General features: G+C 44.5%; 12 protein-coding genes across 12 annotated transcripts; 7 read left to right on the top strand and 5 right to left on the bottom strand.

The window, feature by feature from the left end:
* Positions 1 to 17: 17 nt before the first annotated feature.
* Positions 18 to 599, top strand: K450DRAFT_220351 (uncharacterized protein). Its single transcript, XM_051585539.1, has one exon. It carries the CDS (start codon positions 115 to 117, stop codon positions 517 to 519), a length of 405 nt encoding a protein of 134 aa, XP_051448875.1. The 5' UTR covers positions 18 to 114; the 3' UTR covers positions 520 to 599.
* On the bottom strand, positions 568 to 1,236 carry K450DRAFT_220350 (uncharacterized protein). Its single transcript, XM_051585538.1, has one exon. It carries the CDS (start codon positions 1,027 to 1,029, stop codon positions 616 to 618), a length of 414 nt encoding a protein of 137 aa, XP_051448874.1. The 5' UTR covers positions 1,030 to 1,236; the 3' UTR covers positions 568 to 615.
* K450DRAFT_220347 (uncharacterized protein) lies at positions 1,061 to 2,042 on the bottom strand. The gene is made up of 4 exons (XM_051585537.1): positions 1,902 to 2,042; positions 1,449 to 1,832; positions 1,252 to 1,369; positions 1,061 to 1,131 (listed from the first exon to the last, which is right to left on the bottom strand). Exons 1-3 carry the CDS (start codon positions 1,997 to 1,999, stop codon positions 1,282 to 1,284), a joined length of 570 nt encoding a protein of 189 aa, XP_051448873.1. The 5' UTR covers positions 2,000 to 2,042; the 3' UTR covers positions 1,061 to 1,131; positions 1,252 to 1,281.
* Positions 2,043 to 2,296: 254 nt separating this feature from the next.
* Positions 2,297 to 3,077, top strand: K450DRAFT_220344 (uncharacterized protein). Its single transcript, XM_051585536.1, has 3 exons — positions 2,297 to 2,348; positions 2,416 to 2,498; positions 2,599 to 3,077. Exons 1-3 carry the CDS (start codon positions 2,321 to 2,323, stop codon positions 2,986 to 2,988), a joined length of 501 nt encoding a protein of 166 aa, XP_051448872.1. The 5' UTR covers positions 2,297 to 2,320; the 3' UTR covers positions 2,989 to 3,077.
* Positions 3,078 to 5,405: 2,328 nt separating this feature from the next.
* K450DRAFT_276873 (uncharacterized protein) lies at positions 5,406 to 7,811 on the top strand. Its single transcript, XM_051593244.1, has 2 exons — positions 5,406 to 6,526; positions 6,635 to 7,811. The coding sequence occupies exons 1-2, from the start codon at positions 5,594 to 5,596 to the stop codon at positions 7,361 to 7,363; spliced, it is 1,662 nt and encodes a 553-aa protein (XP_051448871.1). The 5' UTR covers positions 5,406 to 5,593; the 3' UTR covers positions 7,364 to 7,811.
* Position 7,812: 1 nt separating this feature from the next.
* On the top strand, positions 7,813 to 8,935 carry K450DRAFT_296646 (uncharacterized protein). Its single transcript, XM_051593643.1, has 2 exons — positions 7,813 to 8,206; positions 8,265 to 8,935. The coding sequence occupies exons 1-2, from the start codon at positions 7,847 to 7,849 to the stop codon at positions 8,766 to 8,768; spliced, it is 864 nt and encodes a 287-aa protein (XP_051448870.1). The 5' UTR covers positions 7,813 to 7,846; the 3' UTR covers positions 8,769 to 8,935.
* A 196-nt stretch (positions 8,936 to 9,131) lies between these two features.
* Positions 9,132 to 9,995, top strand: K450DRAFT_267876 (uncharacterized protein; the record flags this gene model as incomplete). The annotated part of the gene is made up of 1 exon (XM_051592854.1): positions 9,132 to 9,995. The coding sequence occupies one exon, from the start codon at positions 9,132 to 9,134 to the stop codon at positions 9,993 to 9,995; it is 864 nt and encodes a 287-aa protein (XP_051448869.1).
* A 1,401-nt stretch (positions 9,996 to 11,396) lies between these two features.
* K450DRAFT_264454 (uncharacterized protein) lies at positions 11,397 to 12,430 on the top strand (the record flags this gene model as incomplete). Its single annotated transcript, XM_051592774.1, has 4 exons — positions 11,397 to 11,447; positions 11,522 to 12,104; positions 12,181 to 12,318; positions 12,387 to 12,430. The coding sequence occupies 4 exons, from the start codon at positions 11,397 to 11,399 to the stop codon at positions 12,428 to 12,430; spliced, it is 816 nt and encodes a 271-aa protein (XP_051448868.1).
* Positions 12,431 to 16,032: 3,602 nt separating this feature from the next.
* On the bottom strand, positions 16,033 to 18,174 carry K450DRAFT_220328 (uncharacterized protein). The gene is made up of 9 exons (XM_051585535.1): positions 18,037 to 18,174; positions 17,730 to 17,864; positions 17,565 to 17,662; positions 17,384 to 17,486; positions 17,182 to 17,310; positions 16,898 to 17,108; positions 16,579 to 16,839; positions 16,372 to 16,514; positions 16,033 to 16,289 (listed from the first exon to the last, which is right to left on the bottom strand). Exons 2-9 carry the CDS (start codon positions 17,814 to 17,816, stop codon positions 16,065 to 16,067), a joined length of 1,257 nt encoding a protein of 418 aa, XP_051448867.1. The 5' UTR covers positions 17,817 to 17,864; positions 18,037 to 18,174; the 3' UTR covers positions 16,033 to 16,064.
* Positions 18,079 to 19,564, top strand: K450DRAFT_220325 (uncharacterized protein). The gene is made up of 7 exons (XM_051585534.1): positions 18,079 to 18,376; positions 18,438 to 18,570; positions 18,659 to 18,709; positions 18,789 to 18,915; positions 18,978 to 19,073; positions 19,160 to 19,254; positions 19,349 to 19,564. The coding sequence occupies exons 1-7, from the start codon at positions 18,282 to 18,284 to the stop codon at positions 19,550 to 19,552; spliced, it is 801 nt and encodes a 266-aa protein (XP_051448866.1). The 5' UTR covers positions 18,079 to 18,281; the 3' UTR covers positions 19,553 to 19,564.
* Positions 19,565 to 19,850: 286 nt separating this feature from the next.
* K450DRAFT_220320 (uncharacterized protein) lies at positions 19,851 to 21,144 on the bottom strand. The gene is made up of 3 exons (XM_051585533.1): positions 20,651 to 21,144; positions 20,333 to 20,553; positions 19,851 to 20,272 (listed from the first exon to the last, which is right to left on the bottom strand). The coding sequence occupies exons 1-3, from the start codon at positions 20,655 to 20,657 to the stop codon at positions 19,937 to 19,939; spliced, it is 564 nt and encodes a 187-aa protein (XP_051448865.1). The 5' UTR covers positions 20,658 to 21,144; the 3' UTR covers positions 19,851 to 19,936.
* Position 21,145: 1 nt separating this feature from the next.
* Positions 21,146 to 26,297, bottom strand: K450DRAFT_220303 (uncharacterized protein). The gene is made up of 15 exons (XM_051585532.1): positions 26,085 to 26,297; positions 25,755 to 26,016; positions 25,593 to 25,682; positions 25,320 to 25,516; positions 24,946 to 25,244; positions 24,334 to 24,876; positions 23,683 to 24,266; positions 23,151 to 23,588; positions 22,736 to 23,071; positions 22,507 to 22,627; positions 22,229 to 22,425; positions 21,947 to 22,083; positions 21,685 to 21,793; positions 21,431 to 21,574; positions 21,146 to 21,353 (listed from the first exon to the last, which is right to left on the bottom strand). Coding segments are annotated over exons 1-15 (3,588 nt in total). The 5' UTR covers positions 26,087 to 26,297; the 3' UTR covers positions 21,146 to 21,224.
* Positions 26,298 to 26,337: the final 40 nt, after the last annotated feature.

Raw genomic sequence — 26,337 nt, 5'->3', positions numbered from 1 at the left:
AAAAAATAGAGCTTGGCCCAAAACTTTTAGGATTCTACATGTAAAAAATTCTTTTTTATTCCCGTCTCTCTTTCTTACTTTTCTCTTCCATCTCATGGAAACGATATTCCATCGATGTCTATACCATGGGTGGTTAGACCCCTCCATTTCCTAAGAAAAAGACCAAAGTCATTCGTATTCACGCTGCACCGGCCCTTTCATGCTTTGACCTTTATATCAGCTCTTTTGTGGGGAAGCATCTCCATCACATGGTGCTACCCATTTCGGGCCCCGTCGTCCACAAGTCTTGTAAACTTTCGTGGACAGACGCCCATTCAAGTGACAAAATACGCCGTCATCCATTCGTTTCCATGGTTTATGGCCTTCTTTTGTTTCTTCCTGCCAAATGAACAAAGGAAAGTGCTTTGGCTAAAGAATAGCCAAACCTGGCGTTTATCCATTTCCAGTTTAATATTTTCCGAGAGACCGCAATTTGAATTTTTTCCCCGTGTGTGTCACACAAACTCAGAATGTCTTTGAAACCAAGAACAGCAAATTATATTGAAAACGACTATGTACATAAAATAACAGTGAAGATGGGGTATAGGTGTGTTTTAAAAAAAAGGGGGGGGGATGTCATTGTCCAGCGGTTGGTTCGTGTTGTGGGGGAATACCAAGTAACTCTAGTCTCTTTGGATGAATGGGTTTGGACCGAGCAACAACAGGAACATCCTCTTCGGCATCGGTGTCGCTGTCACTCGAAAGTTCAATCGGTATTGGTTTTTTCTTCTTCATCACAGGCGGCGCTTCATCATCCGTGGCGTTGCTGTCCGTTTCGTCGTCCGAAGCTATCCGTCGCTTGTTGGCTGAGGATGTACCAGGTTGTGGCGGGAATGAATAAGGAACACTACCATTCTGACTAAGACTACTTAATCGTTCTATCTCCTTTTCGTACTCTTGCTTTTTTAATACCATTTTCTTTCTCTGGTGAGTTGTAAAAAATACAGTTGAGTTGAGACCGCCGCCTTTTTTTTTTTTTTTGACTCGCATTCGATTAGCCTTACCTTTTGCTCGCTTTTTTCCAGGCTGATGCGCAGAATATTCAGTTCTTCCTGTTGCATTCTATCTTTTCGTTTCCATAATGCACGCTCGCTAGAAAAGGATACGGTAAGCATGGAGCACAATTTCGTGCAGGACGAAGCACAGACCCAAAAAAAATTCAACCAGGTCACCGGCTGTTGGCTAAATAGTCATAGGCAAGAGTGTACTTACTTTTCCACCATACTCGTCTTTTCATGTAAACTACCCAATATCAGCGCCAATTGATCCCGCGGTAATTCTTTCCACTGTCGCATTCGTGCTTGTGCGCTGGGAGACTGTAGAGCGGCATCTAATTCCTGAACTCTGTTTGGTATGGCAACTATGAATATTTTCATTGCCGTCTTTTCATCCATCTGCTCAAAACTTACCCTCGCAGTGCTTTGACGTATCGTAATTGTAGCTGACTCCGTGAAAGACTTTCTTGTAATCGAAGGTGCTCAGATTGGTGTTGGATAGCTTGGGCTTTGAATCGCTCTATTTGTTGATTGGCTTTTTCAAGAAGCGCCGTCTTCTCCTCAAGGCTCTTATGTGCTTTATCAAAATTAGTCTGCAAATCAGTGGCATACGAAAGGTCAACGACATCTTCCGTCTGACCAATGGTGGTTGTGAGGGTGGGTTGGGCGTTGGGCCGTGCTTCACTAGCAGGAATGGTAAAATAGAGAGGGCCAATGATTTGATTGCGTTTGGTTTTACTCCTACATACTGGACATTTTGGTACGGCTGCCGCACTTGACCGTATCCAGGTTGTAATGCTATACAGGGATTTATGGGCATTAGTAAGAAGAAGAAACCATAGATTTAAACGGGCTATAGAAACGAACCAATCATTATGATAGACATGCTTGCATGGAAGTGCAGCCAGCGGAAGCCCTGACAAAGGCTCCATGCAGATGGAGCATTCGGCCACTTCGGACGACATGAGGGTGGATTACGTTGACTTCCTTTTTTTTTTTTCCAAGTCCTTACCGCTTACTTAGGGCAGATGAGCGGACTTTGGCCTCAAAAAATAATTGGATCGTAGTTCACGTGATTTCTACATCGAGTGAAGGGCCGGTCAAGAAACTGAGCTGAGCTCTCATGCCCCGAACCAGTTGGTGTCTCGCTTCGGGACTTTCGCATACTGATTCTCTTTTGAGGAAAGTGACTGTCCCGTTCCTTTCTTTCATATAAAGTTTCTTTTGAACCACTCTCTTCTCTTCTTTTTTTTTCTAAAAATCTTCCCTTCCTTCTCTTTCCAACCATGAATGCCGAATATCTTTTAAACAATGGTAATCCATATCCGGAAATTTGTTAATGCAGGTCCAACTCTCCTTTTCTAACACCTCATCCCATTAGCAACGGCCAACCTCCATAACAACTACTTCCAGTCCAATATCTCCACAAAGAACAAGCGAAAGTTGGATGATTATGATGCGGAGGTAATTCATCCTCATCCAACATTTTAAGCTATCAAACAATAGGGTTGAACATTAACAAAAATTCCTTTTCTTTTTTTTTTTAACAATGAAAATAACTCAGTTGTCATCACCTAAACGATTTACAGACTTGACATCCAATGCAGAGTATCAGCAGCAGTTACCTTTCCCGCCTGTTTCACCATTTGACGCTCAACATCGTCGTAGTAACTTTTATCCACAAGACTCTGTTGCATCTGCTATGCCTGCCATAACCTACGCTTCACCCGACTATCGGCCACCACCACCCCCCTCGGTCTCTACACAAGCCGCCCACTTGGGTTTGAATCTGCAACAACAGCAACCCACTATGGTGCAGGACACCGACATGGGAGATTCCTCTGGCTCTGATGAGGAATTTGGCAATTTGCCGACTCCAGCCGAATATGTTGGCGACAGTTTGGAAAGAGGGTGGAGCCAAATACTGTATGGTCAGGATCAAGATAGCTGGTGAAAAAGAAACCCGATCTACACCTGTCTCCCTTGTCCCCCCTTCGCAAGATTATAAAAAAAAATTACAGTACTCATGATTAAAGGTTTCCAATTAACGCTGGATAGCGCCGATCCTTACGACTTTGCAACATCTCCGCGGACAACCCAGACTTATGGTCTCTCCTGGTTTTTTCACCCTGCTAAAGAAAAAAAAAATCCCCAACCCAATTACCAAGCAAGCAGGCAGCCCCCGTACTTTTCAGCATTTTCTTACAGAAAAAAAAAAACCTTCCATAGCGCTTAGTTATTAACAACAAATGTAAATTTTCCTTGTCTGCGTCCGTTCTTCTTCTTTGCCAAAAAACTTGATTGTAAATACATGTTTTTATTTTCTTATAAAAAATATTCAAAATTCGCAAGTTTATTATAAAGAAGCCCTTGCTATCTAGAGTGGGATGCTGATGATCCAAAAGCCACTGGCTCTCACGACTTTTCACTTAGTGCGCATGACTGCGAAAATCTGGACGGCCCGGCGCAGTAAGGGATGCAGGGCCGGTTCAGCCCTCCGATAAAAAATTTAAGCCTCAGCACAAGTCGTCTCGGCGCCTGTGCTTGGAAAAAAAATATTCCCATTCATTTGGGCCAATGAGATAATACTGCTTTCCATTCACTCCCTGTCGTAGTAAGCATGGTACTTGAGTTTGAATATTCTCATATAGCCAGCCATTTTCACTATCTGCCTGCTTGAGCGGTACGCATGCTTCTAGCGTCAGATGGTTGCTTCTATCGTCAGAACAGCGTGGCCATGATGTCTTAAAGCAACCCACGTTAAACTAGTGTGTAGAAAATAAACTCCTTACATGATGTAATACCGTGGCCATATCACTTACTTTGAGTTTGTGCACTTGGCTTTTTCCCAAACACACTTGCAACCTCAAAACAAACCCGTCTTGTGTTCTCTCTTAGGTGTTGAGAACGTGTTTGGTGACTTGTGAATGCCTTAACCAGTACGTGGAGGTACGGACTGAGCATTGGCTGGCTCATTGAAAATGATTAGCTAATCGTCTCTCAATGCCTTTTGAAATACAAAACTGATTCAACAAATATTTGATGTCGCGTACTTGCATAAATGAAGTTCACCCACCCATGTTCTGTTGGCCTTGAGACAATGATATGATTTCCGTAGTCCCTGTATTTAGCTGCTACGACACACCAAAACGTGAAACCAACCCGTCTAATCTCAGCGGAGTTGGCTTTCAAGAGATCACGTCTTTCAATTCTGTTGTGGAGTACGTTACCACTTGTTGTTATCTTGCCATTTTCATAGGGTATGTGTAAATGGGTTGAGATTATCCATCCTTTCCCAGGCGCTTAAATCTTAGTCATCTCACTTTCAATAAACCACACAATGTGTTTCTCCAAAGACACATGCCTTTTGTGAATAATGAATGTTTGACTCTTATATCGAGGGCTTTTTGAAACGGTTTATATTTTTTTCGTGTGCGCGCGAGTGTATGTTTCCTGCAACCCGGTAAGGAGACCGGCTATAAATGTCTCAGTCTTCATGTTTTTGACGACGCAAGGAACTCCTACTAAAAAGTCGTAGATTCGCTAACCCTGTTTTTAAAGAATCTTATGCTTCCACTAGATAAACTCAAAGATTCAGCCGACAAGGGTCATATTTTTATTTTCGCTTTTGTACTTTAATTATTCTGCTAATATATCACTTGAACTCATTTCTTTTTACTTTGGTGGGTTCCTTTTGGCTGACCAACGTACTCTCATTCCTTTGAAATCAGTCAACGATGGAGTCTATCGGTTCCAGACTACCGTTTTCTACGCCAATATTGTCGCTGTCAGGTTCTGTACATACTTGGACTAACACAGTGCAGTTGCGTCAATCGAAAAATGATGCTTTTTTTTTGCCAGCTTAAATCATTCAACAGTCATATTTCAAACGTATGGGAATCACTTTATCTGGAGATGTAGATACATATCATGAGTACGAAGGTCTCGAGATACTGTACAGCGCTCGATCTCATTACACAACATAACCACATTATCATACCAATGGTCCTATGTAAAATGATAGAGCAATTATTAATAGCTGTGTACACTGTACTACCATATGACAACGCAAGATTTAAATGCGATCATCCGGAAGTACCATTCATAGACATGGATTTAAATTGATTTGCAGGCAAGTATGAGAGGTGAAAGTCCAACAGCTGTAGTGGCGACTCTTGCCAGTTAGATGAACGGATGAGGACTGGCAATACAGCCGTCATATCGTCGCAAATTAAATTGGTTTCGATATCTCACGTTGGTGCGCAATGACGATAACATGAGTGGTCGGATAGCAAATTGCACTTCACTCGGAGATTTTCCATGGCCAAACCGCACCATGCAATAGTCTACACTGACTATCACTATGAGCAACGTATTGACATTGGTGACAAAATAACGAAAAAGCCCCACAAATGAGATGCCAGTGGTAGTTCGTCAGGTCTTCAATTTGATAAACAGTGAAACCGGCTTTGGATGCATTTCAATGTCCGCATCTCGAACATTTGACAATTGCCTTACTTTTAGAGGGTTACGTTTTTGAGCAAGAGCTTTACAAGCAAATGCTCTTCTTCACTCCACGAATTAGCACCATTGTCCTCCTAATTCTCCCCATTTTATTGGGCATAGGGCGTGCTGCCGCTCAGTCATTGCTGGATCCCATCGACTCTAACATTCAATACTATGGTCGCTGGAATCAGTCTGATAAAACTATGATAAGCTGGTGGCCCGGGGCATATGCCAAGTTCAACTTTACCGGTACCACACTTGCTATCAAACTTCGATCGACAGTGGATTTATACTACAAGATCGACGATGGGGAGTATGTGCAGCTGCCAGAGGCAAGCGAGACCGTACAACTAGCGAAACACCTTGAACCAGGCCTTCACTCGGCTTTGATAGCTTCCAAGACCGAGAAAGACAGTATCCAACTGCAAAAGATCATAGTCGACAGCGATGCCAACATCAAGCCTCCTGGACCTGCTGGTAATATTGTAGAGTTTGTCGGTGACTCCATCACGGCTGGCCTGACCACCAGCCGCGGCGCATTGACCAGCTATGCTTGGTTGGTGGCTGAATCTCTGGCCATGGAGCATACTCAGATCGCCTACCCAGCTGTGTGTCTTGTCGATGGCTGCAGCGACGCAGCGCCAGGCATGGAGTCACAGTATTTTAAATGGAAAGGATGGTATGACGACGAAAACTGGGATTTCACGCGCTACACGCCATCTGCTATTGTCATCATGCTTGGGAGCAATGATGAAAAAGTTGTGAAACAAGAATCTAGCCGCTTTGAAAAAACCTATAGTAAATTTCTGAAGCGAATACGCAATGAATTTCAAAAAGCCCATATCTTTATCGTCAGCGAGCCTCTAGGTGCTTTGTTCGCTCCCACTCAGGCTGCAGTTCGATCTTTGACCTTAGCTGGTGACAAGAAAATGTATTTTGTGGATTCCACCCCTTGGGTTCAGTATGGTAAAGCATTCAACGATGAGGTAAGGAAATGGTGCGAGAAAAGCCTACATGTGAGAGGGGAGACTATGGTAAAAATGGCCAAAGTTTAGATGCACTGGGTTTGTTTTTCTGACAATTCACTGTCTTAGGCTCACCCAAGTGACTATGGGCATGAATTGATAGCCAAAAAATTATTTCCATATCTTCAAGCTAAGCTGGCTGTTCCTACCCAACCACTGCCGGGACCACCCCCCAATCCAAATCTTCCAGGCATATGGCAAACAATGGATATTGGTGGAGAGGAGTTAATCGGATTGCCTGGTTCGGTTTCCTTCGACTCAGCAGATACGTTTACATTATGGGGTTCGGGCAAAGACATCGGATCCAGACAAGATGCCTTTCGGTTTGTGTACCAACAGGCGACAACGAATACGGTTGTCACCGTGAAGGTGGAATCTCATTCAGCATTTGCCAGCTGTGCCAAAGCTGGCATCATGATTCGCGAACACTTGGCTTCTTCGTCTCCTAATGTGATTTTAGGCATGTCCCCGGCTGACGGGGTTATTTTCCAGTCTCGACCCATGCGTAACATGGAAACCAAGCTGGCTGGCAGGGCACGCGCAAGCTCGCCATGTCATCTAAAACTTGAGCGCAAAGGACGGGATTTCTTTGGTTCATGGTCAAGCGATGGGAAGTCTTGGGAACCGGTGGCCGAGCTACGTGGATTGAACATGGCGAAGGACTATTATGTCGGTTTGGCGGTCACCAGCTGTGATCCCTCCGTCGTCAGCGTTGCCAAGTTCACGGAAGTCCAAATCAACGGCAAAGTCAGTCAACTTGAAACCCCTCATTTGATTCTTCAACCCAACACTTTATAATTATTGTAACATCTTTCACATCCTAACGCGTACTATACCACAGCATTTACTTCCATCCCTATTTTCTTTCTTATTTCGATCCCATACGCACACTTTGCATAAGCACCCAATCACGGTTTCTAAAATTTTACTTTTACTGAGAGCAGCCTAGGAATTATAATGTTTGTTGAAGAGGAACTGTTATTGCTTAGATAGTGCAAGGAAGGGGGGGTGGTCTTATGCTGGCAAGGTTGAAGTACTGCAGATAGCGGTACATCCACAAGTGCGTCCAAGTGACGACCGCCTTTTCACACAAGCTGTACGTCTAACGAACGGACCCATTGTGAGATTTAAAGCATGTTTATGGACAAGAGGGTAAAGCAAAGCAAACAAATGAGGTAGCGGCCAGCCCAGCGCTTGGCAAAAGTTCAGGCTGTGATTGAAAGTGACAGTCCCAGTCAGACCCACTTGTGCCATTTCCTTGTTTCTTTTCCTCGGTACAGCATGCCAGCCTCACCGTCTCCCGAAAGTATTGCCACCAATACGCTCACCATACCTGACATTCCCAAGGAATTTTTCGAATGTCCTCAAGTTTTTGAAGATCTCCGAAATTTCCTCCAAATGTATGGTCCGTTGCACACCTTTGTGGCCATAAAGGGATTTGCCCGCATCATGGCGGTGTATGAAGAAACAACAAGTGCCATTATGGCAAAGTCAGAACTCGATAAGACAAATGTGTACTGGAAAAAGTCAACCGAATCAGCAGACCTTGAAATTGTACAGTTCCTTGCCGAGGATGAACAGCCACCAACCACATTGTCCGACGACATTCGTCACTTTCTGTTACGACTATATTTTGGTCAAGTAAGTGTATATAGCTATGAATATGAAGTTTTGAAAAGGTTGCTAAATCGGTGAACAGCATACGAACATCAATCCTGATTCCTCCACGGTGCTCCTGCAAGTACCCGAATTGGAGAAGAACTGGCTCATTTCTCCGCCCGGTTCTCCTCCCGTTGGATGGCAGCAAATTCGAGAGGATCCTCCTAATAGAACCGTATTGCCACATGATCTCTCCCATGCGCTAATGTCTTTAAATGATGAATTGGAAGATGATTTCAAGCTGGATGCCGACGCGGAATTTGAGGCGGAAAGTATGAACGATTCAGTAGCAGAGAACGCTTCATCCTCATCCACACCCCAGGTGTATGTGATATGCAAAGACGAGGGTCATGATATCAATGGTCATGAACTCCCACATATTACTGTACAGGATTGGGATGGAGGTGCTCAGCATCATAATCTTGAACAATACCGAAGGATCCACCGCAAGGTAGCGCCTACTGCCATGCCTCCACGATCCAATGTTGATAAAGCTCCGTCTTTAGAAGATCGTCCTCCAACTCCTATGCATCTCATGAGATGAACAATCACTGTATCTTCGACTGCACTTCTCATCTTAATCAGTGTACCATAATAAACCTGACCTTCTGTATTTCGCAACCAAGGGGATGCTTAGAGCATTTGCTTTGAATCAATATGCATTAATATTGGGTTCCCCCATATTAGAATATGAAATTGACTCGTGTTGTTCACTCAGGGCATTCGATTTGGACCATGAGATAATTTTTTAAAAGCTGGATAGAAATTTCCCTTCCCCCACTATATTGCCGGCTTTATTGCAATGTATATTGCCAGAAGATATGACACACTACAGTGTGATATATTCTTTAATTCGTTTCCCCAACCGTCCCTCCTTTCATTCAGTCATCCACAAAGCGTGCAAACTATGGTTCTCACCTTACTTCAAACGTTGCGATTAAACAGAAGCTCCACGGAAAAGATGGCCTCTTCCAAGACCGATACATCTACACTACGAAAATTGAAATTCATAAAGGCACCTCATCAAGCGCAGCGTAATAGCGACAAGGGAAAAACCAAAGGCCAAGTCAACAGCACTATCACGAACGTCGAAGTAGCCAACCACAGCGTTGTCGATGCATCCAAGTTTGATATTTTCGAACGTGGTCCAGAGGATAGTGACGATGACGATCTTCTGGGCATGATTGTTCGACCTGTTCGAGTTCCCAACTCTCAAACTCTCAACATGAAGGTTTTGGCACATCCTAACGACATTGATTCAACGACTTTCACACCTGGATCCCTGCTCAATCCTATTCAACGTGAAGCCTATAGCCCTCCCCATACTTATGAAAGCAAACAGGAATACGTTAAGTCAAGTGAAGAGGATGAGAGCAAACAGGAATACACTGAACAAAGTGAAGATGATGAAGAAGTGCCTCTGGCTTTTGTCAAGTTCAGGGTACTGAGACAAAAGAGTGCATTTGAAGACCTTCAGATGCCTTCTGAAGGCTGGTCGTTCTCTCGCCGTGCCATCAGTTACGACCAACTACACTACACACTTCAACCCAAGAGCGACGACAGCGCATCCGACGATGACAGTGATGAATTGTATTTCGACGCATGCTATGATCTTCAGTTTCATCCACAGCGGCATAGTATCGATGACGACCACATTCTGCGACATAGCATGTCTGCTCCCAAAGTGACATTATTATCGACCAAGCAGGCTAAACCTGTTCATGTACAAGTTGAAGAGGCTATGTCAGCACAGACTGTCCATGTCGACTAGCCGCTCACTAAGGCATAGAATAACCGCATCCTTCATTGTACATATATATTTCTCTGTGGCTTACTTAATTTCGCTTTATGCAATGCAAAATAAGATTTTTATCATAACTGTCGTCGCGTGCAGGTGATAATTTTTATGTTGTATCCGTGCATGCATAAATGTAGCTGCCGACAATTCCATTTGCAGCTCCTTTTTTTGGTTCTAAATGAGGGTGTGAGCAGCGGATAGATCAACACATCTCCCAAAGAATTACGTGCCTCAAGCGCTAGATGATAGTGTAACCGAGGAATATTAAGACATTGCTTAAAATAAAAGAAAAAGTGTAACTCCGGTCAAAAAGGTAAGGAAATGTCAACCCAGCTGACACCAATCAATAGGTTACGCTGGTGGCATGGAATAACTAGAACATGGCGGTGGAATTCAACGGCTACACATCACAGCGGCGCGTAGTCCAAGCTTTTCTTGTCTCCACGTTCTATGGATCGACGGCACTACCTGCAAATTCACTTGATCGTTTATGGCAAAGTGAAAACTTTAATAATGGGAGACGATCCCTTTTTCTTATTAGATCATACGACTTACATTTCTTCCAACTCTTTGGTAAAGACGTTCTCTCTTCCATCTCTTCCTTCTAAACTCGCTAAGATGCCAATGCTGGGGTTGCGCTGGATCTCTCCCATTTTATTTTTTTTGAAAGCGTTGGGTTTGATTTCGCTCTCCCATATAAAGCGTTTGGTCAGCGTGGCTGCAGCTCTAAATTGGAAGGTGGTGCCGAGTCACGGTTAAATATTATAGAGGCTCTCCACTTTGCCAGTTCAGGACTGCCCATGCATTTGGCTGGCTGGCGTTGATGTTTTCTTCCTACACACTATGTTTTTGGTTACATCAGATATCCATTCGTCCAAATAGATTAGTCCGTTACACAACCCGCAAGAGCTTGCCAGTTTAGGCCGACGCTGTAAATAATGCCTCCATGCTAGAAGGAAAGAAAAAAAAAATTAAGAGGAAGCAAAGAGTAAAGATGGGTTAGAGTAAAGGAGTGTAGTTAGATTGGGGAAAGAGAGCCACATTTTAGTGACAGTAGTTGGGCGAAGCAAGCTACCGTGGAGCATGTAGAGAGTTTTTGGCACCAACTCCTCAAATGTTATTTTTCTTCCTTCCTTCTTTCCTTCTCTCTTTTTCTGTCAATCCCCCATCTGAGTGTTGTTGCATGACTGACGCAGTTGATTGTCCATAATTCAACTACAATCTCCCTCATTTACAGTCTCTCTTTTTTTCTTCCCTCATTCAACTCGGAACCCCACCATTCCTCTTAAGTTTTTCAACGGCTGCTCATTCCCCGCCGCCGCCCTTTCCCCGAGCTAAACACGCCGTTCTGAAGCCTGTTCCCTTCCCCCTACTATGTCTGCCAGTCACCCGAATAGAACGTCGCTTCGTAATCAGAAGGCAAAGGTACGACATTAAAATTCTAAAATTGGCCTTACACAGGAAACACCAAAAATTTAAAATTTTATTACTCTCCTTAGCTTGCTGCAGACTATCATGATCTATTAAAGGAGTTATCGGCCACCGACTCACCCACCATCGGCTGTTATCAACTGGGTAAAACCATCGGTGAAGGCAGCTATGGAAAAGTCAAACTCGCCACCCATCGTTTGACCGGTCAACACGTCGCTATCAAGCGAATCGATCGTCAGCATATTCCGCTCATCACTCGCGAAATTCATCATCATCGCCGACTCCGCCACCCCAATATTACAGCACTTTATGAAATCATTTTGGCTGAAGGCTGCATTCATGTGGTGACCGAGTATTGTGCTAACGGTGAATTATTCGACGTCTTGACCAGAGAAGGTCGCTTATCTGAACCTCGAGCTAGACGGTGGTTTGGTCAATTGGTCGAAGCCATTAAATATTGCCATTCTCATCGTGTTGTCCACCGAGATCTCAAACTTGAGAACATTTTGTTGGATTCTCAATGGAATGTGAAGCTATGTGATTTTGGCTTCACTCGAGAGTGCGAGACCAAGAAAATGCTGGAAACCTTTTGTGGTAGTTTAGCTTATGCCGCGCCAGAGGTCATTCGGCGGACGAAATATTCTGGTCCAGGTACGGCAGCTCTTTGTAACCCTTCGTGTTAGGTAAATGGACTTGCTTATTGACTCTACTTTTTTTTTTCATATAGAGGCGGATATATGGTCTTTGGGCATCGTGCTATACACTCTTTTGACTGGAGAATTGCCGTTTGATGATGATCACGAACCGACCATGCAAGATAAAATCTTACACTTAGACTACGAAATACCTGGCTACCTCACGGATGGTGAGTTTCGTAATTTGTTTCAGCCATGTTTGGCCCCCCACATAATATTAATTATGTTTGCTTTAGAGAGTCGCCACTTGATAGATGGTATCCTTCGACTCGATCCAAATGAACGACTTTCCATCGACTGTATCCATAATCACGCTTGGTTCGATTTGGATTTTGAAGAAGAAGAGGATGAGTTCGGCAGCGTCAGCGATAGATCATCGGTTATTTCACCGCAAACCCTATGCTCACCTTCCAACGATTCTTTTGTTCGAGTGGAACGCGATTTGGAAGCCATTACCGATTCTTTAAGGATTCAACGAGAAGATATTCAAAAAATAGAATCCGAACGCCAGCGGATAATTTCACAAATCAGTTGGGGACATGATACTTCATACCCGGATGATTCTCACCCTCCCACCTCCACGCCTCGTCATTCTGCACCGGTACCCGCCCGTAACTCCACCAGCTCCTTCTCGTCTAGCTACCGACTCTCATCACCATCATCATTAGGAGTTTCACCTATCAACTCCCCTACTCACTGGCGGATGGAGATGGATGATATGTCCATGTCATCACGATCATCCTATACGCCAATGTCACATACTGAACAACGACTCATGAATGCTCTTCAGACAGCAGGATTTGATGTCGATACGATGTATAAAAATGTCCGTGCTGGCTCATGTGATGCTTCCAGCGCTATCTGGTATATGCTGTTGGAAAAACTTGGACGAGAGGAAGAGGAGGTCAAGACGCAAAAGATGGGTTATGGATCCACCAGGAATAGTGTCAACCGATTATCGTATCGTTTATCTTCACCCCTGGGTAGTGTCATGAGTATGCCCAAAGGCAGAGATTCAGCCGCCGAACTTCGACGACTCGCCCTCACATCGTCTGCACAAAATGGCAAGCATCCGTCCCTCCAAGATAAGGAATTCATCAGCCACCCCGTTGAAACTTGCGAAATGGCCACTCAAACCAGTCCATCGCTCGATTTGCCTGTTCGTCCTGTTGAGATGCCCTTGGAGACCCCCAGCAGTCGATACGATAAACCTCTTCCTTCTCCTGGCGTCATGAGCCTCAAACGGGTGGTCAACAGTCCAAGCTTTGACAAAAAGTATACTTCATCTATATCAAGTCGTACCACGGCCAGTCATCATAGTAATGGAGGTGGTTGGCTCTCTTCGGTCAAGAGTTTGTTTGTACGTCGTGAGACGAGCGAACCTAATTTAAAATCGTTCCTCCATGAACGACAACCTTGGCCGCGTGATTTGCCCGAACTTCCCGATGGTTTCATCGCGCAACATCATCAACGATCACAAACTCAACCGATGGTGATGTCTGACAAACGCATTGTTCAGTCCCCACCTATTTATCGATCGACCAGTTTTGGTAGCCGCCAACGTAGTCTACAACTTGTCACACCACCCATCAGTGAAGTGGATCAAATGAATTACGCGCAGGTGTCTCCTGCCAAGCAGCCATCCCCCAAACGCAACATCCGTAACCTCAGCATCAGTCTTGGTGAACCCTCTCATGGTGTGGGCAATTTCAATATGCCACGAACGACGGCGGTTCAGCAAGTCCCAATGCCACCACCGCAAACCCCTCCGCGTGCTGCATTGTCAGCCGATCGTGCTGATCCAGAGTTTGCTAAGCGACCTATTCCTTCCCGCCTTCAAACCACTCCCACCGCCATCTCGTCCTCCATGCAATTCAAACGACCACCAACCAACAATGCGGACAAGTACGATTCATGCCAATCCAATTCATCGCAAGGCACCACCATGGAATCGCCCCTCATGGAATACAGCTCCCCGTCTTCTTCCACCATGGGCTCGGATATCTCGGAAAGCTCATTGTCGGATGACGAAGAGCTTCCGAAGATGGATGCCAGCAAACCTATTCAGATCGAACCATCGTACTCTGCGCCGTTGCCGCTCAAGTCTTCCTTTGCCATGCGCTGGCAGTCTCCTCAATCTTCGTCTCCCTTTGACCTGGGAGCTGCCCGGTCGCGGTTGAGCGCTCAAAATTTGAGCGATAGCGATATTCGCAATCGCATGGGCCGAAAAGTCATTGTAGAAGAAGACGAAGAAGACGAAGACTTATAATTATTATTAACCCCCCATCCACCCTTGTACTAATTGCTCCCTCGCTGTATAGTTTTTCCATACCTCCAAAAAATTCTACACTAGTCGTCTTTATACCCTCATTCTCCCGGGGGCCCTTTACCCCGCTCTGTGTCTTTGTTTAGAATTGTAATATGCATTATATTGATATCAAACCAACCAGCCAACTATCTGGGTTATGTAAAATGACGGGGTTGCGTCACGGTCGAGTGATAAACAGCATGTAGGTTTGAACCTCAATGTCTTGAGCCGCCACAGGGCTAGAGCTGGGCGTCACGTCGATGGTGACAGTGACGCTAACGACGTTGAGGCCGTGTGATAAAGGCGTTGCGATCCACTCCGATGCATCGTCACTGGGCTGCAGGCGTCGGTGGTTATAGGCGACTTGGACGACAATGCGCCCCGTCTGTTGCTTGAACGGGGCAAGCAGGTCGGTCTTGATGCGAAGCGTGTGCACTTGCTGGCCAATCGACAGGCTATGCGCAAAGTAATGTCCATCCATTTGCTGGGCAAACGACCGATCGTCCGACTCAATCTTAAGACCACTCAACAACCGCACAACTACAAAAGTTGAAACAGAAATAAATTAATATGGAACACTCATTGTGGTTCGCTCGCCCACCCTTACTTACCTCGACGCTTTTCAGGGGTGTCAAATAATCTCGCCACTTCAGGGTCCAGCAAGGAATGTTGGGCTTGCATTTGTTGAAGTTGTTGCACTGGTGGCGGCAGTGGCGGTTGAAAGGACGGGGGAGGAGCCATAGGCTGCTCGATGGGAATGACAGGTGGCGGCGTGAACGATTGCATAGGTCTAAAGTTATTAGGTGGAGGTTTGTTATACTGGGGAACGCCGTACGGCATATCCGTATACGAGGGCATGGTTTGCGGCGTCATCTGAAGAGGATTCAAAGCCGGTCGTTGTGAAATATACGGGGCGGTAGGTGGAGGGGGTGCAGGTGTGCTGTAGGGTTCCATGTGTCCATCCCCATCGGGGAACCTTCTGTTGCGGATTGAGCTACGCATATTCACCGTGCCAAACGCAGCATCAACCGTACTCTTGTCGAGCTGAGAAGTCTTGACTTGAGGTCGTGCTGGGATAGGCTCACCATGCCAAGGTGGCAAGGGTTTCACCATCATTTGTCGCTCTTCCATGGGTCCAACGCCAATCTTGGATAGGTAGCGCTCCTTCATTCGATAGTATAGTCGCTAAAGAATCAACTAGGGTGAGAGACACGTCCTTTTTTTTTGGTTGGTATCAAATAGTATGCACTTACGTGTAGCAGTTTGCCATCCTTGTGTACACGAGAGCTGTTTTCAGCAAACGCCATGGCATTTTGAAAGATGGTGGTTAACTCAGTTTCCCAGGCTTGCAAATTTGGGTAATATCCAGCAGCCATTCGATCCTAAATAGTGACACATGAGTTTTCTGAAAGATGCATGGTGGATTAAGGATACAAGGTAGCTTACCTCCACCATTTGGATGGATAGCGGTGAGTGGGTGAATTTGAAATATTCTGGGTACTGGGCTCGATCCGGCAAGTCTTCAAAAATCTCAGAATACAGACGTCCACTGATAACGAGACCGTCAGTCACGGTATGAACATTAACTATTGTTACAAACCATACTTACTATTGATCAGTGTGATTTCGAACGTTTTTGAAAACGTCACGCATCAGACCAATGGGGTCTAACCGTGCGTCTAAAGCAGGTGCGTATTGAGGTTGAGTAGGAGGTACATCATGTCTAATGATGGGTGCTGGTGGCATCGGTACGACTTCGGAGGATCTTCGAACAACTGGAAGGGATTCAGCTTTGGTAGAGTCCGAACCTGAAGGACTTGGCCGTGCTGGCGGCTACGAGTGCAATACAAAAAAAGGCGTAAGCATTGGAAGTCCAGTTGTAATCTCCGTTGAGACATCGTGGCGCGTAACTTACCAACGGCGTGGAAGTGAGGACACCAGCCCAGCGAGGGTCATCGCGATCCGACACCAAGTCAAGGGGAATTTGTCCATGCACATTCTTTGCCTTCTTGCTGGCGTTGTATCTCTCAACCATTAATCTAGCTGCCTTGTCCCGATCTGGAAAACGTACAGTAAGCGACGGTACATGATATGCAGCATAGCATATGAAAATCTACATTACCTCCAAAGGCTGACCAGGCTAGCGGTGTACCTTCATACCAGGTATCATGTATCTCAATATCGGCATTTTTTGCCATGAGCGCCTTGATCACCTTGGTTTCACCATAGTAAGCAGCAGCATGCAGTGGGCTCCAAGTAAACGTATCATTGAACATGTCGACCGATACCAGTTCGTTGACGTTGATAGGAGAATCCGATTCCAGGATCTCCACCGCCAACTTTGAGTTTTTCTCCGAGATAGCGGTCATCAGGTTATTGATATCTGATCGAATGGCATTAATATACATCGTCTTCTGGTGGTTGTTCAGAAGCGGACTTACTATATTGAGGTTGCTTGACACTTGTTTTAAGCTTGATGGATTTGATCCTTGAGTCGGTTGCTGGCGTAGCCTGTTTGTTGCCGAATGCTAAAGCAGGAAGCTTGATAGTAGCTGATTTATTAGCAGGCTCTGCAGATGTAGATTCATGTTCACTGGTTGCATCTCCTTTGGAACCCTTTGTGCCAGCTGGTGCTTTTCCTTTGATGAATTTCTATGTATCAAGCAGACGACTGATTAGCCATGGTCCTCAAGTACGCATTCCTACCGCTGACTTAGGTACTCACCTGAATCCTGATAGCATCCTGATAAGCATACGACTCCTTTACATTGTATTTTTTCGCGTTGGAGACCATCAGTTCGACATCGGCTTTGAAGTCGTCCACGGAGGTATATTGCATTTTATCAATCTTGGCCTAAACCCATAGTCATTATAAACTTGTTTCTCACGTTATCGACTAAACGAAAAAAAAACACTCCATTCATTACCTTGATGTTGTTCAAAGCAATTGGATTTTTGATCAATTCGTAATAATCAGGATATTGCCGACGCGATGGAGGTTGCAAAAACAAATCGCAGAAAAGGTGACCACTACCATGAGGTAAGATAATGTCAGTTGTAGCCTTAGAGACGTTGATTATACAATTGTTACGAGGCCATTAGACTTACTCTTCAGGGTCCTCCAACTCTCTAATCTCTTGATACAGCCTTCGACACTCTTTCTGGACTGAGTTTTGTGATGAACGGCCAGTATCCTCTGGTGAGCCCTACGTGTAATGGACCAGCGATTAATGAATAAAGACAGACACAACATAGCTTGTGGGTTGTACTTACGGGGTCGTCTCTTTTCGATCGCTTCTTTTCTCTGTAATCTACATCGGACGTTCGTTGTCGCTTGGACCTTGATTCTCGTTCAGACATTGCAGGCAACGTAAGTGAAGCGGCTGTCGTTGTCAATATACTAAATGTCTGGTGTTGATAAAATCAAAGGAATCATTAGGATAACGGTTGGATTGGTTACTGGAATGTTGTAGATTTCGCGCTCATGAAGACCAAACAGCCCAATATGGACATGGAATATGCTTAGGGTGTACATCTGTGTTGGCTGTCATTTCAACGGAGGCAGCGCTGTTCTACCTACCGGTTAATTAAATAAAAGAGCTGATAGTCTAGACCAGGCGCGTGCCTTTGTCAAACAAGGAAACGGAATGGGGGATCAAACTAGGTGGTGCAGGAACCGAAGTTCAGGCGATGCAATGCAAAAAGTGAGTGACAGCGAAATTGGTCTGAAATTGACCGTGCAAAACGCTGACTTGACTTGACTCAAGGCTGTAATCAACCACCGACCCTCAATCCGAGTTCTGCGTGTGTTAGTGAAAAAGCATCATGAAATTGCTAACTGCATTACTACCCATTGCTCTCGTTTCTGCTGTGTCAGCTTTTGAAAACACCGTGCCTTGCTTAGCATGGTCCCCAAAGAGGTAATAATGCCGTTTACACCACGACATGAGGGTGTTTCCTCACTAACTTTTTTCGCCTCAGATTCACATCTGTTGTGGAGGGATCGCATGACCAATACGTCGTCCTACAAAAGGACGCGATTGACACGATTCTTACGCCTTTCGGAAGCGAACTTTGCCAAACTAAAGTCGTGGCTATTGTGGATCAGCCAGAGGTTTGTTTATGCGACCAAAAAGCTTGCCCACGCCGTTATACTTGAAATGTTGATATCCGCCTCTTTTTTTTTTTTACGCTATCGATAGATCCATACTTCCGACTTTGCACAATATTCAGACGCTTTGGAATCGATAAAGGTAATGTCAATATAACTATACATGGCAGTTCCGTCCGTTCTGGTAGTACGTTCATCCGTAAATAACCCCCAAACTGCAGAAACATAGTTCCGAAGCAGCCACACGCATACAACACCAATATATCGATAAACATGTTGATATAGATCAGTTGGTTGGAAGAATCGCTCAGCTTTGTGGTAGCACTTTGGCTATCGTAAATCCTCAGGGTAGGTTGGACTAGCGCACCTCGATTCGATACTCAGACCTCTAACACGTTCTGTATGTTTAGGTATCAGCAAAGACGAGATCTATAATGGAAACGGTAACACTGTTGCGCTGCTAGAGCTTCCTAGTGCCCATAGTGAAATGTCACTGGCCAAGAATGGTAGGCATAAGCGCTCAGCTGAAATACGGCGAACTGCCCCCCCCCTTTTTTTTTTGTGGGATACTAAACATTGACGTCGTCGATAGATGCTTTGGTTGATGATCTTATCAAGGCTATCGAGGAAAACGTTGGGGATGACTATGCTGTGATCCTTACCTCCAGCGCTGCCAAAGCACCTTTGGTGAGTGCCTAGAATCTTTCTGTCATTTGAATGAGCATAACAATAACAATCATCCTCAATCTCCCATATGCGTGACTTTTCTTACTGTTACTAGCATTCCAAGAGAAGCACTTTTGAAAAGAGGGCACCCAACAACGTCAACGCTCCTATCTTCCAAAAATATCAACTGTTCAACACTGGTGTATTCATGGCCATTGCCGTCGTCGCCATGTTCATTGGTATCGTTGTCATTGGCATTTCCTGGCTAGGAAGTATCCAAACGCCTGCTCGATTTGATAGCAAGCCCAAGCGAAGCTAGATACATATCGGAATGGAAAAATCTCATTGCGTGTGCAAACGCTCATATAATGTTTTGGCTGGCGTTTTGTCATATGCTTCACCCAGAGAAGAAAAAATACAATAAAAAAAACAAGCAAAGCCCAGCGTACATCCTGAACCGTTCTTCCCCGGAGACAAAGTGGAGATAATGGGGGGTAGATTAGACGAAGCAGATACACATGCATAGGGTATAACTTTTTTTTTTTTCACTCGTGATACCCTCGCCTAGTGATTGGCGATCCCTTGGTAAACCTGTCCCCATGAACGCAACATATGAGTATTATTTCTTGATCAAACAAGAAGCGGTTTAAACATAGGTATTTATTGTATAAAAATTTTTTCAATCGATTCACATGCGAACGTGTTATGAGTATGATTTCTGATTACGGATAATGACTAAAGAAAACGATAAAAAGTTTTGATAAGAGCTCGCGGCAGATTGTTGTGGTAATATTTTTTTTATGTTATCCTTTTCTTTCTTTTTTGCAAGGCTGCATTGAAAAGGCCAGAGGGTCCGAAATGTATTTACAAAAAAGTGGAGCGAGTTTTTTTCATGGATTTTTTTTTTTGGTTTTTTTTCTTGGTGATTTTTCTTTCTTTCTTGACGGGAGTGTATCCTATGCCTGCTAGGACAAGTGGAAATGTGACGAGAGTTTGGAATATAGATATCTCTAAATGTTTTGCGCCATGGATCAATGGCCTAAACCCAAAAAATAAATAAGCGATGTTATGCAGGATAGTACAGACATTCAGAACCTACATCCAACCCGGCTGCAATCAGGACACCAACTGGTTTCAAAGTATCGTCTATGAACCAAACAGTAGCTTTTGCCTCTTGCCCGGACGGCATTCGCACAAAGTGAGCGCACAGACTTTTTTGAGCTGCCAGCCATGGAGAGATGAAAAAGAAGAAAGGGCAAAAAGTGGAAATGGGAAAATAAAAAAAATTGAGAGACATGGCGGGCTCTTTTAATATGTTTTCTGAGTAAAAGGCACAGTGCACGGGTAAGTGGAGAGGTTGGAAAAGTTGGGGGTGGGGAAGGGCATTTGCTTAAAGATCAAGTGGAAAGAAGCTTACTGATCATGGGGGATGGCTTGCTTGTTACTCAGATATCTGCTCTGATAACGGTTCATACCATTATGCAGCAAAACGGCTTCATTCGTAGGACAGCCGTGCGTTTATGAGTAAGATTTCCTTCAGCACACTAACCCTGTCATCTCCTTTCACTTCTCATTACACACATGGTTATATAACAGCCTAGTAATGACGAGGGCCGTGCATGGCAAAGAGACTAACCGTCCCGTGACAGCGAATGCAATGTAACAGTGACTGACTGGAAAAAAAAAAATTAATGTGCAAGGCGCTATGTGCTACAATACCTAAACAGAGGAAAAAGCGGTCAGGAATGTCTTTTGCGATCGTCACACTGACAGTATCCCGGTGATCAAGCGGCGGTTCACGGGTATGGTGTAGGAATGACTCTACGTTCCACACACGGTTGACATAGTTCCTCGCAGATGTCATCAGGTTTAGGATTGGGCCCCACTTCCCCAGCAATCAACCTGCTTTAAGTCATAAAAACCTCGAAAAAGGGCTTGCTAATGGAAATTTTTTCTTTTTCTATTAAACATATGAAAGGCTCATGGTGGATCTAGTTTTGTCGGCCACGCTTGACGATGGCTTTGGGACGATTGTCGGCGAAAAGCGCTTTGGTAACGATTTCGATCAGATATGATAGACCGAAATCCAAGATCATACAGATAGTCAATTTATCTCTAAACTGTAACAGCGAGGGCTGGGTTAGATTTTTTTTTTTTTTTTAATTCCCCCATTAATCGATAGAAGCCATGTACTCACTGCGCTGGGAAACTTGACAAGTTTCAGCTGTTCATTTACTTCGGGGAAAAACTCAGTGGCACCAGCTAAGGCGATGCCGCCCACCGACAACAGTCCATAATACAAGGTCTTGTTATCCTGAATACGTTCTCTAAAAGGGTAACCCTGTACAAACAAGGAAATCGACACCGGGGAACATGAAAAATGGTGAGACGAATCAGTTAAATGATATGCCAATTATGCGGTCGGACAAGGAAAAGGTGTAACGAACTGACCTGATAATTGATAGCAAAGGTTGAGACTTGCATGGACAGTTGAATCAAGTAAACACCACTGTTCAACAGACTAGGTTCGAACTCTCCTTCCAAATCGACATCCTTCGGGCTATTGCATGACGGAAGAAAATGAAAAATTTTCCAATTAAAATTAAGGTCATGAGCTCATGCTTTCCATAGTTTCCTTTCAGGTTCTGGAAGAACGTGCTGGGTATAGCACCAAAAAAGATTATGTAAAAAACAAAAAACCTTAAATACTTACGGTTCGTATAACTTTGCCAAGTCATTAATATAAATCAAAGCAGCAATATGGACGGCAAACTGTCCCAGTACAGACAAGATGATGTAGCCATTGAAAATATTGGGTTGAGGACGTTCCTTGGACAAGCGCTGAAGAGGCTATGGCATTCCAAAAAAAAAAAAGGTGGAATTAGAATATGTATGAATGTCACATTGGCAAATCCAATTTGAGGCTGGCTACGTGTCTGTTCAGAGGAACACGACAGGCATTCTGCTAAAAAAACGAATTCTTTTTCTTGCTTACCTTGGCACGCGAGATACAAAGGAAACAAACAGCCATCAGCATACCGGAAATAGTCATTTGTAAATCTCCGAATTTGATGCCATCCAGGTACAAAACTGACAAACTGTAAGCAGAAATCAAACAATTCAAGGCAAGAATCTTGTACATTTGGATGGTGGCTACCAAAGTACAGCGACCTTGACGAATGATGTTATTGACTAAAGGAGGAGCGAGAATAAAGGGCCACATTAGTACTATCACCACATGGACTCCACCACCATCAGAAAAAGAAAACTTACTGGCAACCACATTACTGAGCTTGGAAGTGAAGGGAGCTGCAACTGAAGCGTCACCGAATTTGATGCTTGGGGGCTCTTCCATATCCATGTCTTCCATGAGCTTGCTAGTCATGCTTTCGATCTAGGGTCACCCAAAGGAAGGCGGTAAGCATATTAGAATCTCTTGTCCCCGGATTATAGAACCAAAAAAGAAAAAAAAAAAACACCCATACGGCATCATTTCACTTACCTGTTTCTTTTGTTCCATTGCTTTCTTCTGGGCGGGAGTCATTTGCGCGACTTGCTGCTGATTTTGCTGGGCAAAGTCAGGATATAAATGGGCGATGGCGGGAGGAGGGGGTGGTACAGGCGTATTGAAGCGAGCAGCTATTTTCTTCTGTTGTTCATACATATCCTTCATACGGTCAATTCTTTGGCGTTCAGCAATCTTCTTGAGATCTTCAGGTGTGCCGTCCAACAATGCCACACCAACATGTGCTTGCTTCAGTGCACCCACGTCATTGGTACCATCACCTGCCATCAAAGTAGTATATCCAAGGTCTTTCAATCCAGTCAGCAAATATTCCTAGAGAATTTTTTTTTTTTTATACATCTGTTAGTACAAATCGACTCCATCATCGGGAGGAAGAAAGCAGCTGACATACCTTTTGGGAAGGAGAGACACGGGCATATACCCACGTATGCTCCAAGAGTTGGGTCATACTAGGCTTGCCCATGAATTGAGACATAGCAGGTCCAGTTAAGCAGATATCGTATTTGTCCAGAACCGATTGATCGAAAGCAGCAGAGGAGTCAACGTCAATGGTGATTTTGTCGTCAATGCTATGGAAGTGAAGATCGGTATCACCGCGTCCGCCTTCCTTTACATCCAAAATCAAAACCTCTCGTTCGACAATGTATACCTCACGGGCAACATGGCATGCCGTCAATGGATTGTCACCAGTAATCATAATGCAGCGATGGGATGATTCATTCAATTCCTTCAAAGCTTCGCGGGAATCTTCCTTGAGAGGACAAGTGAAAACGAGGAAACCAGCAAAAGTCAAACCACTTTCAATGCCTTCACGAGTGAGGTTGTTGATCTGTCAAGGAAAACGAAACTCGGTTATTCTGAAATGCTTTGACAACAACAATGATAAAAGAAACCATTGTAATTGCACTATCAATGCGTCGTACCTGATCAGTAGTGAGATGTTCTTCAATAAATTTGTAACCCAGAGCAATGACACGGCTACCACGGCGAGTGAAATACTTGTAGGATTCTTCATAGTCGTTAGGCACAGTTGTAAACATAGTTTTCAGAGTTTCGGGAGCACCCTTAACACCAACAAAGCCCTTGTGGTGAGCAAAATCGGGATGGACAAGGTTAGAGACGGACGATTGACGCTTCAGAGCAGATGAGAATTGGAAGCGGCGACGAATTTGAAGATTTTGACGACGTCCCTTCTCGTTGACATTGGGAAATACGGTATCGTGAGGACCCAATTGCCATTGAAGAGCCTTCAAAGTTTCCTTTTCCATAGGATCACCCACAATACCATCTTCCAATTGAACAAGAGCATGTGCAGAAGCAAGAACCCACGAAGTTTCCTTGGGCACTTCAGTGGCCGGGATCAAGGTGGTGTTGGCACCATTGGCATCAGCAACAGAGACACCTTCCAATACCAAATCTTCACCAGTCAAAGTACCAGTCTTGTCGAAACAGCACACATCGACTCTTCCGGCAAAGGGGATTCTGAAAGGCTCAGTGCAAAAGATAGCTATGTGGGAAAGAATAAGTTGATATGCAGCAAAAACAAGGCTATAGCGTCGTTGACAAGTACTCACCGAACTTAGAGAGGGCAACAAGAGAGGTGTTCACAGCCAAACTCAACTCCATGGGAAGTTCAGGAGGGACAACAGAGGTAATAATGAGAATACAATCCAGAAGAAGCTTGTATCTGTTTCTGTCATTCTCGACACCTTTGTTCCAGACATACCAAGAAGCGGCAATGGCGAAGATCAATAGGAAAAGAATGAAGAGCAAAGCTTCAACGTTGTTGGCAGTCACTCTCTCAGTGGAGTAGATCATAGTACGAACGAGCTTTCCTTGAGAGGTACCGAATCCAGTACGGACGACAACACCCAGGCAGCCACCATCAGGAGCACTGCCATTGGCAGGTGGGGTGACCTGCAAAATCTTGGTTCCACCATACAGGACGTTCAGCTTATCAACACCAGTAAGATCCAATTCATCATTGGGATCACGGAGAGCAACCGATTCTTTCAAAAGAGGAGTAGATTCACCAGACAACATGGCCTCGTTGACAATGCAGGAACCCTCAGCAATAACCAAATCGCAGGGAACACCTTGGTCTTCCTTAGAGCGGACTGTAACACGGTGAAAATCATGTTAAACAGTCATATTCCCTTTCACCAACCGATAACCACACAACTTACCAATAGAGACAAGATCACCTGGAAGAAGTTCATCACTTTGAACTTGGATCCATTTCTTTTGACGCTTGACATACACGGTGTAGGGCTTCTGACCCATACCTCGGAATTCACCAATTGTCTTGATACGCTGGAATACGACAGTGCATTCAAAGATAACCAACATGAAAAGAGTAAACAGAGAGTAGTACCAGTGCTCGTCCAAACACCACAAACCAACGCAGAAAATTTGAAACACGAAGAACGGTGCTACGGCGTGTTCCTTGAAAAGTTCAACAAAAGTTGGGATAGGGATATCAAAGCTAGTGAAGGCAAGTTAGCATTCATTCTAAAAAAAGGTTCAGATGGATAGGTGAAAAAAAAAACAAAAAACTAACCGATTCAAATCATATTTCTCTGTCACAGCAACGATGTCCTTTTCGGTGGTCAAACCATTGTAGTTTTGGAAAGTCTTCATAGGAGGGTGAGAGTCCGATGGATAACGCAATTTAACAAATTGCTTCTTATCGGCATCCCAAATGTACTTTTTCTGCTGAAAGTAAAAGGAAATCTCTCCCTTGTTCATGACAGTAGGCTTTTTGAGACGAGTCAGTTAGTACGGGTGTTCGGATCAGATTTGGTGGTACATTGCCCGAACCGAGGAAACCTACTTTTCCGTGGTGAATTTTACATAAGTTGCCAGCTCCCTTGCTTCTGGGAGGAATAATTTTGATAAGAGATGCGCGGTGGATGTCAGATTCCTAGATGATCAGATGTGTCATTGCTGGGATTCATTGCGGCAAGTTTTCCCAATCAGGGGGATGATCACTAACCTTGGTACAGGTAAAGTTGGCCTTGATAGAGACACTCCATTGGCCAGTGAGGAAGACGAGGGCCTGGACAACAACTATGCTGCCAACACTGACAAATGTCCATTCCTCTGAACCAAGGTACTCATCAAAACGGAAGAGATAAATGTAGAGCCAGATCGGATACACTAAGGCAAAAGGCCAGATGTAAGCATGCCACTGCAAAGGCAGTGGATTGTGAAACGAAGCCGATGTGATCGACTTTGACTGAATCAGCGTTTGCGGCCTGGATAAATATAAAACATTACTATTGCTTGGTTTTTATGTCCAAGGCGAGAGGGTTGATGAGCTTACATGATCCAACACAGGAGAGCGATGAAAGCTGGTCAAAAATCTAGTCACGAAGCTTTTGGCTTGCGTGGAGATTCGCAAGTTGGAGGCGGGATTTCAAACCGGAACGAATGGAAAGATGGTAACCACGTAAACAGTTATTTTCTTCACTGCCGCGTATAACCAACCGTAAACCACTGGTCAATTTCCATCCTTTCAAGTGGAAAAAATAGAATCATGTCCTTTATTAGTTTGCCATCCGTTCAATCTCTTGGCC

The sequence above is a fragment of the Umbelopsis ramanniana genome (genome assembly GCF_025399195.1).
Source record: "Umbelopsis ramanniana AG unplaced genomic scaffold K450scaffold_3, whole genome shotgun sequence".
In the NCBI taxonomy this organism is placed as follows: domain Eukaryota; kingdom Fungi; phylum Mucoromycota; class Umbelopsidomycetes; order Umbelopsidales; family Umbelopsidaceae; genus Umbelopsis; species Umbelopsis ramanniana.
Note: the sequence above shows the minus strand (reverse complement) of the source record. Positions and strands in the feature narration are given on the sequence as shown.

Bases quoted from the DNA above. Each gene is read 5' to 3' on its own strand.
- K450DRAFT_220328 (XM_051585535.1), bottom strand. From the start codon at position 17,816: ATGTCTGAACGAGAATCAAGGTCCAAGCGACAACGAACGTCCGATGTA. The intron at 17,663-17,729 runs GTAAGTACAACC...CATTACACGTAG, and splicing joins GATCGAAAAGAGACGACCCC to GGCTCACCAGAGGATACTGG. The intron at 16,290-16,371 runs GTAAGTTACGCG...TTGCACTCGTAG, and splicing joins TCCTCACTTCCACGCCGTTG to CCGCCAGCACGGCCAAGTCC.
- K450DRAFT_220347 (XM_051585537.1), bottom strand. From the start codon at position 1,999: ATGTCGTCCGAAGTGGCCGAATGCTCCATCTGCATGGAGCCTTTGTCA. The intron at 1,833-1,901 runs GTTCGTTTCTAT...ATCCCTGTATAG, and splicing joins CATGTCTATCATAATGATTG to CATTACAACCTGGATACGGT. The intron at 1,370-1,448 runs GTAAGTTTTGAG...TTCAGGAATTAG, and splicing joins TACGTCAAAGCACTGCGAGG to ATGCCGCTCTACAGTCTCCC.
- K450DRAFT_220325 (XM_051585534.1), top strand. From the start codon at position 18,282: ATGAAATTGCTAACTGCATTACTACCCATTGCTCTCGTTTCTGCTGTG. The intron at 18,571-18,658 runs GTTTGTTTATGC...CGCTATCGATAG, and splicing joins CTATTGTGGATCAGCCAGAG to ATCCATACTTCCGACTTTGC. The intron at 18,710-18,788 runs GTAATGTCAATA...CCCAAACTGCAG, and splicing joins ACGCTTTGGAATCGATAAAG to AAACATAGTTCCGAAGCAGC.
- K450DRAFT_220344 (XM_051585536.1), top strand. From the start codon at position 2,321: ATGAATGCCGAATATCTTTTAAACAATG. The intron at 2,349-2,415 runs GTAATCCATATC...TCATCCCATTAG, and splicing joins CGAATATCTTTTAAACAATG to CAACGGCCAACCTCCATAAC. The intron at 2,499-2,598 runs GTAATTCATCCT...AAAATAACTCAG, and splicing joins TGGATGATTATGATGCGGAG to TTGTCATCACCTAAACGATT.
- K450DRAFT_220303 (XM_051585532.1), bottom strand. The intron at 24,267-24,333 runs GTGAGTACTTGT...TTTCCCACATAG, and splicing joins TGTTGCCCTCTCTAAGTTCG to CTATCTTTTGCACTGAGCCT. The intron at 21,794-21,946 runs GTAAGTATTTAA...GTCATGCAATAG, and splicing joins TTGGCAAAGTTATACGAACC to CCCGAAGGATGTCGATTTGG.
- K450DRAFT_296646 (XM_051593643.1), top strand. From the start codon at position 7,847: ATGCCAGCCTCACCGTCTCCCGAAAGTATTGCCACCAATACGCTCACC. The intron at 8,207-8,264 runs GTAAGTGTATAT...ATCGGTGAACAG, and splicing joins TACGACTATATTTTGGTCAA to CATACGAACATCAATCCTGA.
- K450DRAFT_220350 (XM_051585538.1), bottom strand. From the start codon at position 1,029: ATGCGAGTCAAAAAAAAAAAAAAAGGCGGCGGTCTCAACTCAACTGTA.
- K450DRAFT_220351 (XM_051585539.1), top strand. From the start codon at position 115: ATGTCTATACCATGGGTGGTTAGACCCCTCCATTTCCTAAGAAAAAGA.
- K450DRAFT_276873 (XM_051593244.1), top strand. From the start codon at position 5,594: ATGCTCTTCTTCACTCCACGAATTAGCACCATTGTCCTCCTAATTCTC. The intron at 6,527-6,634 runs GTAAGGAAATGG...TCACTGTCTTAG, and splicing joins GTAAAGCATTCAACGATGAG to GCTCACCCAAGTGACTATGG.
- K450DRAFT_220320 (XM_051585533.1), bottom strand. The intron at 20,273-20,332 runs GTAGGTTCTGAA...TTTTGGGTTTAG, and splicing joins TGATTGCAGCCGGGTTGGAT to GCCATTGATCCATGGCGCAA.